Raw genomic sequence first — 16,005 nt, 5'->3', positions numbered from 1 at the left:
GGAGGCACGGTAAACAGGAGAGTAGAACAGTTATCAACAGAGCAGGGACCTGACCAAAAGTAGCAGCCAGGAAGGAAGAAGTGAGGCCAGATGCAGGAGAAAGCTTTGCAGCAGAATTAACACTGGGTGACTTAGGGACATAGGGACAGCAGGAAAGGGAAAAGTTGAAGATGACTCAGATTTCTTCTCCACTGTCTTCCTAGACCTGACCACAACTAATGCTCAATTAATATTTTGTCACATGAAGAAAAATAAATAATAGAGTTGCAAGCAACAAAGACACTTTCAAGAGAAAGATACTATCTGCTTGGGGGGAACTCTCTACCCAGAGGAAACAATATCTTTAGTTAGCCTCCTAAATTTTGAGTGAGTTGTAGAACTCAGAGCACCCATCTAGAAATTTAGAAAGAGTTATTCCTAAGCACTGTTCACAGCCTTGGCTGAACATTCAAATAACCTGAGAAGTTTTTTAAAATCCCAGTGCCTATACTGGACCAACTGACTCAGAAACTCTGGGGATGGAACCCAGGCATCTATATTTTTTAAAGCTCCAGCAATGGTTCCAGTAGATAGTCAGCTGCTCCCATGGAACTTTGCAAATTCTATTCCAGATTTCTAGATGTGGTCATTAACACAGTGTAGACAAGAGCTGGGTCAGAGACAGGGAAGAATGGTTTAACATATTTGACCATCTTGTCACAATGAATCCTCCATTTCTGATGAAATCCTTTTACCTAGTGACCAGTTCTTCAAAATTAATTTCAACATCTTGGCAAAAGATGAAAAAAATTAAAGAAGTGCATTACATTGCTTCACTGATTTTAGGAAACTGAACCATGGGCCAAATGTGGTGCAAAATAGGGACTTTTTTTAAATGATAGTTTAAAAAGTAAGTAATGCACAGATTTGGAAACTATTTTAAGATCCCTTTATTCTGCTAAAGTTATATGTGTTCCAGGGGTCAGAAAGACCAAAATACTACAGAAGAAAAAACAGAAAAGTTTAAAAAATAATTTAAGAGTGAGAATGAGGATGTTTTTATACAGAGTGGAAAATTTGTTGGAAAAAAGGAAAAGCAAAAAACCAGCCCAGGGGCTTTCCCATTAAATTCTGCACTGTGACTTGGAGACCTCTCAACTCCGTGAACCTCAGTTTCTTCCCTTTTAAGTGGGCGACCTCACCCTGCTGAGTGCCAGTCCTCTCTAGCAGCCAAACATTCTCATTCTATCATGTTTTACTCAAAGTTGAACTGGCTAAAAGTAATTTAAGTCTTGCCCTTCTTGACACGAAGGCAAGAACAGCATTGCTCACCAAAAGGCATGGTCTGAGGACCCCTCCCAGGCCAGGGTTATTTTTTACTAATCCACAACAGATAAGGATTTGAGAGTAAAGGTTTAGAAGCTTTCACAGAAATTGAATAATCTGTCAAGTCACATAACAAAATATTGAGGCTTGTATTTTGCATATCTTTGTGTTATTTCACTTTTCTATTAATTAATTTTATAAAAATATAAGTCCACAGCAAAGTAGAACTTGTTTTTCATTGGTCTTTTACCATGGACAGCTGGGGAAGCACTGAGCTAGACCGGTGTTACATTTGAACATCAGTGCAAAAGGTGCACACAGAAGAGAAAAGGTGAATGCGACTGATTTTTACCTTACCCACTTTGGATTCATGTTTTAAAAGTCTATTTCATTTTACTTTAGATTGTTATTATTAAGTTATTTTGTGCCATAGGTTTATCTGCATTGTTAGCAGCTCTTTAAAAGAAAACCGGCTTCACAACATTGTAAATTAACAATACTTCAATTAAAAAAAAAAAAAAAGAAAAAGAAAGTAAACAGTCTATATTAGAAAACAGGTCGTAAAGGGTCGGTTTAGCAATACAGCCGTCCCTCGGTGTGACTGGGGGATTGGTCCCAGGAGCCCCCGCGCATACCAAAGTCTGAGGATGCTCGAGTCCCTTATGTAAAATGGTGTAGTTCAGTGAATACAATCAGCTGTCTGAATCTGGGATGCGAAACCCACGGATATGGAGGGCCGAACGTACGAGCTCATTTTCTGGGAGGAACCACAATGTCAGGTAACAGGGAGAAGTGATTAATTTCCTGTTGGGAAAGGGAGGTACTCTCCTTTTCAAGAAGCAAATTAAGTCTCTCCCTCCTGACTGGAAACAGCTATCATAGGGTATGAAACTATTAATGTAGGAACACTCTTGTTTAAATACGAGGAAGCCTGAACAGGGAGGTTCATTTTCCCATGATCGTGCAGCCAGCACATGGGGAGGCCAGGATTCAAACCCAAGACACTGTACACTAACAATGCCTGTATTCTTTCTGCTGCTCCACCCTAAAAATGCTCCAGGGGGAACCCTGAGAGTGAATGCTGATGCAAGTTTCACTTCCAGGTGCCTGAAATAGGGTAATAAATAGTAAAATAATGTGGAGTGCTTATGAATCTCCTTAAACATAAATTTCCTTGTTCTATTTAGAGCTTTCTGCAATAGACAAGATCAGTGTTTGTCCCAGACTGATTTGCACATCACACAGGGAAATAGGAGAGGAGAGGAATGTCAGTGCTATCCACACCAGCTGTCTTGAGACTGGTTTGATCTAAGTTACTAATAAACATGCTCTAGAAGCAAACCACCCGGTCCTTTTAGGAAATAAGTGGGATATCAGTTAAAAGTAAGTGAATATGCCTTAGAAATATCAAGTCTTTGCAGAGATTATATAGACACTGTAAGGAATCCAGAGACTGTATTGTTTAGTTTAATATATGCCTGTTCAGTGAACTAAACAACCTTGCTACTTCAGAGAAATATCTGCGCGGGGAACTAAAATTGCGAATCAATTATCTGGCTCTCTTATCTAAACAGTGCCAGGAAGAAAAAATCAGATCTTGAATATATGGACAATACAAATTTTTTTAGTCTATATTTTTAGCATTGTTTAGTTTTAGCTTGAGGATATAGCATTTTATTCAGCTACATCATTGTTTACCAACAATGATATTAAAATTAATAATTAAAATTAATAAATATTAAAATTAATAACTCTGGGGGTTTGCCATACTCTAAAACATTTAGCAAAATATTTTATCTTCCCTGTACATGCTCGTGACTTTTTAAAGGCACAGAGTGAATGATCCCTTAGTTCTTGACACCACTGATTAAAAGTTAATATTTGATAAAGGTATCAAGCTATCAACACTGAAATCTGCTGGTTAGGTGCAATGGTTGTGGTCACTTCAATAACAAGAATAATCTGGATTTTTTTTAAAGCTCCTGGGTGACACTACTTGGCATATACACTGAGAAAACCATAATTCAAAAAGAGTCATGTACCACAATGTTCATGGCAGCTCTATTTACAATAGCCAGGACAGGGAAGCAACCTAAGTGTCCATCGACAGACGAATGGATGAAGAAGATGTGGCACATACATACAATGGAATATTACTCAGCCATAAAAAGAAATGAAATTGAGCTATTTGTAGTGAGGTGGACGGACCTAGAGTCTGTGATACAGAGTGAAGTAAGTCAGAAAGAGAAAAACAAATACCATATGCTAACACATATATATGGAATCTAAAAAAAAAGAAAGAAAGAAAGAAAATGGTTCTGATGAACCTAGGGGCAGGACAGGAATAAAGACGCACACATAGAGAATGGACTTGAGGACACGGGGAGAGGGAAGGGTAAGCTGTGACGAAGTGAGAGAGTGGCATGGACATATATACACTACCAAATGTTAAATAGATAGCTAGTGGGAAGCAGCTGCATAGCACAGGGAGATCAGCTCGGTGCTTTGTGACCACCTAGAGGGGTGGGATAGGGAGGGTGGGATAGGGAGATGCAAGAGGGCGGGGATAAGGGTATATGTATATGTATGGCTGATTCACTTTGTTATACAGCAGAAACTAACACAAGAATGTAAAGCAATTATACTCCAATAAAGATGTTAAAAAAATAAAATAAAAGCTCCTGGGTGAAATTGGCATAGGTGGTCAAAAGACACAAATTTCCAGTTATGCGAGAAATAAGTCTTGGGGATGTAATGTACAGCATAGTGACTGCAGTTATAATACAATATTGTATATTTGAAAGTTGCTAAAGAGAGTAAATATTAAAAATTCTCACCACAAGAAAACAAATTTTGTAACTGTGGTGATGAATGTCAACTAAACTTACTGTGGTAATCATTTCACAATATGTACATATATCATTATGTTGTACACCTAAAACTAATACCATGTTATATGTCAACTGAATCATTTTTTAAAAATAATAAATAAAAATAAGCTCCTTATCTTATCTCAAGATAAATTTTAAGTATGTAGACCCGCTCTGAGATTATAATGGCATTAGTTCTGAGTCTTGGCGTTTGAGCACGTCATTTTTCAAGTCAACCTTCAGCTGACTGTTATGCGGTCTTAGTTGGTCTTGAGTAGACTCTGCCTATCAGTTGGTCTTTTGGCCTCTGAGATACAGACAGCATATACCAGTGATGCTGTAGGATTATGTGGGAGACAGTAAAGAAATAGAAAAGTAAAAACAATAAAATCTAATTACACGGAGTTTCGCTTAAAACAAAAATTGATTGAGTTCTGCCCAAAGTGGCTTGTTGTTTCCTGTGCCAGGAACTACTGTGCAGGCCCAGCAGGAAGTGTGCTACAGAGCAGGATCGCATTACACCCTTGTTTTATGGTTCATTTCACTTATTTAATGCAATCCGAGAACCTGCAAAAGGAACATGTTCGAAGGAGGGAATAGGCTTTTTGTCTTGTTTTGTTTTGTTTTTTTAAGTTTCTTTGAATCAAAACATTTGTTTTTACAAGGTGCTTATAGTCCCAGAGAAAGAGGACTTCCAGAATTGCATGGTGAAGACATTTCTCTTTGCCACAAAATTTAAAGCAGGACCCGACGCTGAGTTATCTCTAGGGTGGTTGAGTTATGTCTGTTCCCTTTGCTGGTCTACTCAGGTCATTTTAAACATGAAGAATTACAACCATGCCCATGAATGGTCTATCATTTTGAATTCCGTATCAGCTCCTCCTAGGGTCTCTGATTTGACTGAGAGCCCATGATGTTGGGGGGGACATGGGAGGAAAGGAATATATTTTAACGTGCAAAAGAGCGATTCATTTGTCAAGCAACACAACGAGTTCCTTTGGCTGTATTGCTTGCAAATGTGTGAACTGAACAGCTGGACTGCCTTGTGGTGGCAGACGCCGCTCCTCACACACTGCCTCTCTTCCTCTCCAGAGACCTGAGTATGAACAACATCAGTCAGCTTCCCCCGAATCCTCTGCACGGTCTCCGCTTCCTGGAGGAGCTGTAAGTATCAGCGGAGTCGTGCCGCATCTAGTCAACACTGGACACGTTCTTGTCTTTGTCTCTCGTCCTTACTGTGAGAACCAGATAAAACAAGGCAGGAAAGCTGTCAGCACCAACGATCTGGGCACATGAGGAAGCACTTAGCTGGGAGGGGAAAAGAAAGAATCGCTTAGGATTCTGGAAATCAACTTATAAAAGGGTTTACCATGAAGCTACAACTTTCTAAGGTGAGGCTGAGCCAACCAAATTAAAAGTTTAAAACAAAAGCTGTTTAAAAGAGCTGGAGAGCTCTTTGGAAATAGTTAAGCAGCAGGATATTAGAAGTTTGAATACTGGTTCATGTTTATTAAAATTGCAAGTAAAGCCATAATCAAAACCAAAAATTGCCTCTTGGTTTGGCTTATGACAGGGAGAATTGAGTCCTCATTTCATAGCACCAAAACTTCTTGTCCTAATCACTTTTAATTACTGTTTTCCTACTTTTAAATTGAGCTTCCCTGAAGGCTTGAACTGAAAACCATGAAATCCACAGAGGACTGAAAACTGGTCTCTCCCAAACTCACTGTAAAAAAATAAAATTCAATTTTTTTTAAAAAGGAGGAAGCTAAAATTAGCTAATGATACACAGAGGAATCTTGATTAAGTCTGGTAATCACTTGCCAGAAGATGAAAAAGAACTCTATAAACCAAAATCTGCATTTAAAAATTCATTTGATCCTCTTACTCTTTTGAGGGATGGGGACTTAGGGGAGGGATGCACCGTCGTCACAGGCTTCATGAAGAAGGTTTGGCACCATCAGCTAAATAAATCCTCTGACTGTTGATTAAAGGAATTGTTTAGGCAATGATCTCTTTTGAAAATACCCTTTTTATAATTCCTAGAGTCCGGGTCCAATTTGGGGAGTCATTTAAATTGTCGATGCACCACACGATCCACCTTGGGAGGTGGAAAGAACCATCCATCACAACCAAATTACACTACACTGATCATTTTTGTTGAAGAGGATAATATTCTCAAATTTCTCCCCTTTAGAGTTGGATCTATATTTATTTTTGATGGCGTTAGCTTTCTCACAAATGTTATTATTTTACTACTGAAATCAGCTGAACATGCCCAGATTGTTATCTGGGAGTATGGTAAAAAAGCTTAGATTACTAGATTATACGGCAAGTTTTTATTATTCAAAAAATGGATTTTCACTTTGGGTTGTCCAGGCTCCTCTTCTCTTTTCTCTCTGGCCATTTCTGTTGCTAAAAATTTAACCCTCATCAGGACTGGGACCGTGTCTGTCCTAGTCTTGGCTGGTGTGTAATGAATAATCAATACATTTTTGATGAATGAATGAATGAACTAATGAGAAAGCAAAACATGTAAAAGGAGCTTCTTATACTTGTTCACCGCCTCAGAAAAAAGTAACACATTTAGTTGACATGAGCCAATATTTTTAGATTATTTTTAGTAAATTTCAAACATCAGCATTTTTTCTTGTTTACATTCTTCTCATCTGCCCTCTCTCACCATAATTAATATACAATACTTAGTCCTGTTTACCCCCATATTTCTAAAATATGCATTCCCACTGCCTTTCTCTTTAATTTCCTTATAACATGCAATGGCAAAAGGCTTCCATTCTCCTTCAACATACACCTCAGCTTTCGACCACAAACCAAATCAATAAATAATTCACTTCCCCAAGGACTTTGTTTAATAGAGTTCCTCCCTTGGTGACCCAATTCATTCAGAATAACTCCTCTTTCTTCATGAGGTGAATGTTAATTTTCATCCAAGACCAGTTCTTCAAAAGATAATCGAGAGAAAAAAATAGGGGAAAGAAGGTGAGGGAACTACCATTTGAAAAGACTATTTTTACAAATTACCTTATTTTTATGTCTCTGGAAACTCCATCAAGTATCTTGACCGTGGAATCATAGAATTTCAGAAGTAGATGGGACCCTTTAAAGACTATTCGTTCCATTTCCTCCTTCTGTTCTGAAATTCCCTCTGCTGAGCTGGCCAACTTGCTGAATTTAAAAGCAAGACCACTTTCCCATATATAATTCTGTGCTGCATCTAACTGATGTTTTGAAGACATCATTATTCATTTAGTGGCAAAAGGGGATAATATTTTTAGAACCTGGAAAAATGATCAACTCTGCTTGGTCTATTCCTTTCTTCCCAAGGCTAAATTTAGGGTGTTGTGGGTTTAAACACACACACCCATCTAGCAGAGCATTTTGATCATGCCTTTGTTATGTGCTGATTGTTTCCGTTAGACTCAGCTATGTTTAAGTCTGTATCCTCTTCTGGAGTATAAGATCTTCGAAATAATAATATAATTATAATGACAACAGTAATAGCTTACTCTGTGACAGGCACTGTTCAAAATGTTTTGCACACATTATCCCACTGAATCCTCTTAACAACCCCATAAAAGTAGATATTATTATTATTCTCACGTCAAGATTATAAAAAAAAAACAAACCAAGTACAGAGAAAACAAGGAACTTACCCAAGATAATGGAGTACATAAGTGTCAGAACTAAGATTCAAATTCACTTTCAAAGCCATACTCAGAAAGCAGAAGGCAGATTTGGAATTGTTCTTCATTCATCTGTGCTTTTCTTTTCCCCAATAGTACCTAGTATAGTGGTCTGCACAGCTCAACACTTTAAACCCTTGTTAAACTGAGCTTCGTAATGATAGGTGTGTTCATCTGTCTGTGTCTGGGTATATGTGAGGGAATGAAAAAGAGTGAGACAGAAAGCAAGAAAGAGCTGTCTACCCAGCAGGGAGAGATTAGATATTCAGGTTATTTGTTCACTACCCTCATATATTGGCTCTGAGAAAAGTATCATCATAATTTTCAGGTGCAGAATTTCACATTACTCAACAGGAACAAAACCTTAGTTATTATTTTTACATATGCATAAATATACTTAAGCAGCATGTTTTATATAGTATTCTATTGGGTTGGCCAAAAAATTCGTCCAGGTTTTTCCATAAGATATTATAGTAAATAAATGACCTAATAATAAGTAAGTGAACTAATAGATGACCATCCATACAGCTAGAAACAGACATTTAGATATCTGTTATTGTATGTGTTACATCCGTTGTTGTATCTGTTGTTGTGTGTGTGTATCTGTTGTTATGACAGACTGTTCAAATGTTAAACTGTTCTGAAAGTATTCTTTTGTTCAGTTTACTCAGCTCATCTCTATGCTTTATTGTTTATCCATTCATTCAGAAACTGGTACTGATATTCTCAGTGATATTAATAAAATTCCCACCACAAAACTCAATTTTTAGAAAACACTATTAATAAAGCCAAGTTACCACTCTTCCCCTTAGCTCTAATTGCCCAATTACCATCTCCCTAGTTTAATCCATCTATGTCATAAGCTGTGTAGACAGTCATGATTCATCTCTCATCCATCACTGGTCCTGTATTTCAAAATCCTCTAAGAATGAATAAAGTCCTAGAGGTATCCCTAATGTATTTTTAAAATATATTGTAACCCTGGAGAAAGTGGCTATGTAGAGCAAATATTTAAGAAGAATTAAAGCCATCACAATTAATGGTAGTCTTCTCTTCCTCCTGACCTTCTGGAATACTTACTACCTGTGTCACATGTCTTGGTGCATTCAAGTCTTGTTTGTTATTTGTTATTTTTGTTTTATGACTCCGCAAGGTGACCAGGCATGCACAGGCCAAACGCCCTGCTGGTGCAACGTGATAGCACAAGGAAGAGAGAGAGCCTTTTTCCTAAAAAAAAAACTCTGAGTGTGGTTAGGCTGTGAGCTGTGTAGAGAGGAGAACACAGTACCTAGAAGCAGAAGCAAGCCCAGGACTCCTCTCCTGACTCTGCCACTTACTAGGGGATAATCCACTTGACCTCCCTGGGCCTCAGGGCATGATGGTGAAAGCCACCCTTGCCTGTTTTGAGATTCTGAGGATCAAATGAAATGATGATGAAAGAACTTTGGTAAACTATAATTTACATATTGAGTTGTGTTAGCGAAATGAAAACACTTTCAAGAGGATTCTCACTTCCTTCTTCCCTACTTCATGAGCTTGATTTTGGAGTAATCCCAGGGATCCAGGATTTGTGAAGGAAAAACTGTTTCCAACCATGAGGTTTAACGGATATAGGCAACCAGTGCAGATAGTTTTTACCAAGTTTGAACATCCTGAACAATAATTGTATTTCTCTCCAACAGTATCTCTCCCAGTTCTATTTCTTCAGTTCTACTAAGGACTTCATGTTGATGTTTGCTATTTGGACAAATAATAAATCCCACATTTGGTCCATCAGAGTGTGGTTCAGATGTTAGGAACTAAAAGATCGTGCCTAATGCTGACATGTACAAGTTCCTTTAAACTTAGATTGGCAGCTTGATTAAACCAGAGGGAAAAATGAATTGTTACCATTTTAAACAGTCTAAGTTAAAGGGCTTTGTTTCCCAGTACTATTTTAAAATCTTCCCAGATTCTAATGCTATTGGAATCAAATACTCGATTTAGGAAGGAAACCTGAGATGCTCTAGGGAGGTTTGTTTTTAAGTTACTATTGTTCCCTGGAACTGTTTGCTCATATTATGGTTGGCCTTAAAGAATCTCTATATAAATAGTAGATATCTATTATTTCAGATGAAATTAGTAATGAGAAATACCACCAAACTTCCTGAAAGTACAGTCTATGCTTGTTACTTCTACTTCCTCATCATGTTGCTAAAAAGAGTGAGAGCTGTCCTGCCTGTCTTTTGAGATTTTTGTCTGAAGATCAAATGAATTGATGATGAAAGAACTTTGGTAAACTCTAATTCACCTATTGGATTGTGTTAGTGAAATGAAAACACCTTCTTGCCCATAAATAATCTTCCTGACCCTTGGCCTTGTCAGAGTGCTCAGTCTCTCCTTTTCATAGATCTGGTAATTGATTATAAATGCTGCCTCTGGGCTTCCCTGGTGGCGCAGTGGTTGAGAGTCCGCCTGCCGATGCAGGGGACGTGGGTTCGTGCCCACGATCCAGGAAGATCCCACATGCTGCAGAGCGGCTGGGCCCGTGAGCCATGGCCGCTGAGCCTGCGCGTCTGGAGCCTGTGCTCCTCAAGGGGAGAGGCCACAACAGTGAGAGGCCCGCGTACCACAAAAAAAAAAAAATGCTGCCTCTTTACCTTTAAAATTTGTATTAAAATTTTTTTAAGAATTAATTTAAAATATAAGAAAAGAAAAAATGCTGCCTCTTTGAAACTTTTTTTTCTCTAGTGTTATTTTATGTTCTCTTCCAAATGTCAATTCATACAGCTGGATATAGAGATTTAGATCTGTCCTTGTGTATGTATGTGTATCTACATATATGTGTGTATGTATATATATGTGTGTATCTACATATATGTGTGTATATATGTGTGTGTGCATGTGTGTGTTGTGTGTATATATTATATATATATACATATAATATATACAATTGTAATGGCGATTAGGGCACGGTTCTTAAAGTGCCCTACCTTTCTGCCTCCTCTTTTTCTCCTTAGCCTTCTTTTCTCCTCTACCCCTAACATATAGACATTCCCTAGATTGCCTCCTTTCTCAGTTCTCTTCAGTTCATTCATTCAGCGTGTATTTATTTAGCCAGTGGGGACATAAGAATGAATATGACTTTCTACGTTTCATTCGTTCAGTCAAGAAGTCCCCACTCCAGGGGAGACAGATGATAAGCAAGGAAACAAACACAGATGATATTTGCTGATTATGACAAGAGTGATAAAGAACACAAACATGGTTAAGTAGAGAATAAATAACAAGGGATGACAAGGAGGGAAAGTGTCTCAAAGAAGGTGACATCTGAACTGAGCTCAGGAGGGTGAGGGGAGTTGGTGGTCTGCAGAGCTAGGGTAGAGTGTATCTAGTAGGGGAATAGTGTGAGCAGAGGCCCTCAGGTAGGAAAGAAAGTGATATGTTTGTGGATCTGAAAGAAGATCATTGTGGCCAGAGCAGAGTGAGAGGGAGGGGAGGTGACAGGGGATGGGGCTGGAGAGAAAGGCAGGGGCCAAATCATGCAGGAACAATCAGGCTATGTATAGAATTCAAATAAGAGCAATGGGAAGCCATGGAGGATTGTATGCAGCTAGTGCAATAAATAGGATTATGATTTATAAAGATTTCTCTGATTTTTGTATGCAAAATAGCTTGGGGTATTACGGAAGCAGAGAGACCTGTTAGGAGGCTACAAACTCATTAGGAGACAACTACCGTTGTCTGGGAAAGAGAGTCAAGATTTGAACGACCTCTGTTACGTAGATGACCCCCAAATCCATATTTCTAGCTGAGATCTCTTTTGTCTTTGACTGCTAGACCAGTGGTTCTCAAAGTGTGGTCCCTGGACCAGCAGCATTGGCACCACACGTGAGCTTGTGAGAAACGCAAACCCCAACCCATGTGCCCCACCCCAGCCTAATGAATCAGGAACTCTGAACTCAGGACACTGCCTTTAACAAGCTCTCCTGGTGATTCTGATGCATGATGAAGTTTAAGGACTGCTACTCTAGGCCAGTTGTTCTCAAATATTAGTGATATCAGAATCTCCTACAGTGCTTGTGAAACCGCACATTGCTGGACCCCGCCACAGAGTTTCTTCAGCAGGTTGAAGGTGGAAGGGGAGGATGTCAAGAATTTGCACTCATAACAAGTTCTCTGGTGATACCAATACTGCAAATCTAGGGACCACACTTTGAGAATCCTCCACTACCCAAGTGACACCTCCACCTACCCCACCAATACTTTAAAACTCAGCAAGTGCAGAACCAGATCCATTCATGAACACACAAACCATCCTCCACAACAAGATTTTACTTCTGCCTTTGCTTCTCACCATCAGCATTCTTATTATCCAAACTTATGGTCACTGTGTCTGTCACTGCCTTTGCATCTGTCATTCTTTCTCACCTCCTGTATCAGCCAGTTTCCAAGTCTTAAAGCTCATAATTCCGCATCATCTTTCCCATTTGTTCACTCTATTTCATCACCACCTAGTTCAAGTTCTTACTGTCTCCTCTGGATAACTGTTCAAATTTGTTGACTAATCACCTCTCCTGATTCTCCCAATAATTAACAATTGAATCATTGTCTCCGGGGATGGAGACCATGAAGGTCTCTAGGTGATCTTATCAGTATGAAACCGTGAGGACTGCTTCAGAGTTTCCCTTGCAGAGGCATTAGAATCACCCAGAGAAATTTTAAAACTACTAATTACCACGGCCCATTTCCAGAGATTCGGATTTAATGGGTCTCAGTGGAGACCCAGACATCATTCTTTTAAAGCTCTACTGGGGGCTGGGACCCACTGGGATATATGGAAGCTTTACAGCAGAGGAAGAGAGTCAGGCACTCATCGTTGACTGGACCTAGGGACTGAAAGGAAGTCTGAAGGTGCAAGATGACTCTGAGTAAGGTTATAACATTAGGTGCTAGGAGACAGGTGAGGCACTGTCAATAGAAATAGGGAATTCAAGGGGAATAACTGATAATTTGGAGGCAAGAGGATGTCTGGTTCTGGGTTTACTAAGTGCACGGTGCCAGCAGGACATCCAAATGGGAATGTCACTAACAAAGTTGGAATGTGAGTCTGGAATGTGATGATTCTGTTCTAGAGAGAATGATTGGAAAGTTGTTTACAAAGAGGTGATTGCAGAAGGTGCCGGAGCAGATGAGGACTTTGAGAGAGGGTAGAGGCTCTGTTTCCCAGTTTGGGTCTCTATCCATATTAAATTCACCTGGGCTGCTTATTAAAATGCAGATTCCTGAGTCATTTCCCCCAGAAACTCTAAGTCACTAAACCTGAGTTGGGGCCTGCCTGGGGATCTGAATTTTTGATGACTCCTAAGACAATGGCAATGCACACTAAACTTTGAGTGCCACTAGATAAAGGAAGAAAGACAGGTGTGAGGACAGAAACTTGAAGAACATCTATGTTTGGAGGATGAGCCTTAAAAGAGGGGTGAACACAGAGAAAGACAACTATCATATAGTATCACTTATATATGGAACCTTAAAAAAACGATACAAATGAACTTATATACAAAACAGAAATAGACTCACAGACATAGAAAACAAACTTATGGTTACCACAGGGGAAAGTGGGGAGAGGGATAAATTAGGAGTTTGGGATTAACAGGTACAAATAACTATACATAAAATAGATAACCAATAAGGACCTACCGTATAGCACAGGGAACTATAGTCAATATTTTGTAATAACCTATAAGGGAAAAGAACCTGAAAAGAATGTATATGTGATATATATGCATGTATACGTATAACTGAATCACTTTGCTGTACATCTGAAACTAACACAATATTGTAAATCAACTATACTCAAAAAAAAAAAAATGAGGGGCTAGAAAGAAGAGAGGGAAACAACCAGCCATAGTCATGAGAGCAGAAAGATTGTACAGGATCCGGAAGGCAATGGGAGGCCTTTGAATAAGAGGCAGGGAGCAGGGCTTCCCTGATGGCACAGTGGTTAAGGATCCACCTGCCAATGCAGGGGACACAGGTTCAAGCCCTGGTCCGGGAAGATCCCACATGCCGTGGAGCAACTAAGCCCTGCACCGCAACTACTGAGCCTATGCTCTAGGGCCCACAAGCCACACTACTGAGTCCACGTGCCACAACTACTGAAGCCTGCGCACCTAGAGCCTGCGCACTGCAACGAAGAGTAGCCCCCGCTCGCTGCAACTAGAGAAAGCCCACGTGCAGCAACAAAGACCCAATGCAGCCAAAAATATTTTTAAAATAATTAAAAATAAAAAGTAGATTGTAAAATAATATTTAAAAAAAGAAAGAGGCAGTGAACAACGGTTTTCTTATTGTCAGTACCTCAAGTGATGCAGTCACTTGCATCCTTGGGTTTTTCCTGTTTCAGATTGGTTGCTCCTGATCAACCCAAGCTCCAGACCAACCTACTTTTGACCAAAGTTATGTTTAAAACCTCAAATATTGGAGCCCAAATGCTATGGTTGAACCAAATTATCTTGTGTAAACTTTTCTACGTAAGCATGAGCAAATAGGCCCAGTTTCCTTGTAAAAGGGGAATGAATAATCATGTCACTTGTTTAATGTGATTTTTAAAATCACTAGATAACACAATGTATATAAAGTACTTTACATTGTGCCTAGAACTTGTAAGTTGTTTTACAAGAAGTACATACTATTTTTGTGACCCAAAGGACTGTACATGGCGTGTTGAAAGTGCTCAGATAAATTGCTGAGTTTAAATTTGATGCATAATGAAGAAGGAATATTCTTCAGCTGTTTCTGATCTGTTTATGTAGTGGCTAGCCAGCGATCTTGCAATAGTTAGGCCAGACCTGAAGTAACTCTAGCACTATGGCCAACTGTCTTTGGAAACAAGATCAAATGATCCATCAGTACATATTAATTCAGCTCCCTGCTCTAGGCAGGCAATAAGATTCTTGACCTTAGGAGCCTATAATCAAATCAAGTAGACTACATATAAAATGGTAGAAAATGAACCTTTATAGACAGCATTGTATAGAATATAACCTATAGGAAAGTTGACTGTGGACTGAGGTAATTAGGAATACTTCACAAAGGAGTTGAAAATTGAACTTCATTAGTCTTTGGTTAAAGAAACCATAGGGCCGTATAACCACTAAAGGATCTCGCTGTTGACCTGAAGAGTTCACTTATTCAGGCCAGTGGCCTTAGCCCTTAAACATTGAAATCTGATGTTTTTGATCTTATGTAATAAGGAAAACAAAATGGACAGTTCATAAATACACAGTTTAAGAAGGAATGATTTGGGGCTGGACTTGACCAATTAGATATGCTTAACTTATTGGGGGAGAAAGGGTTTTTTTAAATCTCAATTTCTTGCGTATTAAGAAAGACACTTTTTTCTACCCTGAGAAGATCTGTGGATTGTCACAATCCTTGTATTCAAGCCTGCTGAATAGGCCTCAGCAAACCTTACCAAAGATGAATGTCAGAGGGTTAAATGCTCAGTATCTGGGCCCTTCCAACTAGCACAGGCATCTTAGGAAAGCAAACCTAACCGTGGTGAACTTAGCCAGTTACAGTGATGATGCATTACTGCCAGTGGAGGCAAGATTAAGAGATTACATCAGACTATGAGTTTCATCCTATTTGTGTCTCACACTTCACTCCTGGCTCCTGTATGCAGGAACCCAGAGCCCAGCTTTAGTCAATCGAATTGAATTATGAATAGTCAATCTGAATGGACTAGTGTATTTGCTCGCATCACTTTGTCTTTTGAAAGTCACTAATTACAATATTAGTATGGTTTATGCTAACTTTATCTTAGGAGAATTTTTCTTCAAGTGGGAACATTTTGACATTTCAGAAATTTTATGTTTAAGTGATAGTTTAACTACAATTATTCAGGTAATTATAAATCAGAAGAGTAAAAAGAAATTCAGAAATAGGAACAGAGCCACTGAAGTTAATATTGGAAACCACAAGACAGAAAATAGTACCAGAAAACTGGAAACAGACAGATCTTAAGAATGGGAAAAGGGGAAAAACTACTACCGTTAAGCCTGACGTTAGCCCTTACCAAATTTCTGATACAAATTAATTTAGCATGTATAGAATGTGTGCCCTCTAGATCTCATGTACTT

At 39.0% G+C, this 16,005-nt stretch overlaps 1 protein-coding gene across 6 annotated transcripts in view; it reads left to right on the top strand.

The window, feature by feature from the left end:
* The window catches only part of LGR5 (leucine rich repeat containing G protein-coupled receptor 5), a 121,189-nt gene that overhangs the window by 52,745 nt on the left and 52,439 nt on the right, over window positions 1-16,005 (top strand). For 5 of the 6 annotated variants that reach the window (XM_024737167.1, XM_024737171.1, XM_024737169.1 and 2 more), the window contains exon 2: window positions 5,268-5,339. The exons of the other annotated variant lie outside the window; for it this stretch is intronic. In XM_024737167.1, the coding sequence (XP_024592935.1) occupies window positions 5,268-5,339 (72 nt within the window). The remainder of the gene's footprint in view (window positions 1-5,267; window positions 5,340-16,005) is intronic. 6 annotated transcript variants of the gene reach the window in all.

The sequence above is a fragment of the Neophocaena asiaeorientalis genome, unplaced genomic scaffold (genome assembly GCF_003031525.2).
Source record: "Neophocaena asiaeorientalis asiaeorientalis breed wild unplaced genomic scaffold, Neophocaena_asiaeorientalis_V1.1 scaffold134, whole genome shotgun sequence".
Taxonomy (NCBI): Eukaryota; Metazoa; Chordata; class Mammalia; order Artiodactyla; family Phocoenidae; genus Neophocaena; species Neophocaena asiaeorientalis.
Note: the sequence above shows the minus strand (reverse complement) of the source record. Positions and strands in the feature narration are given on the sequence as shown.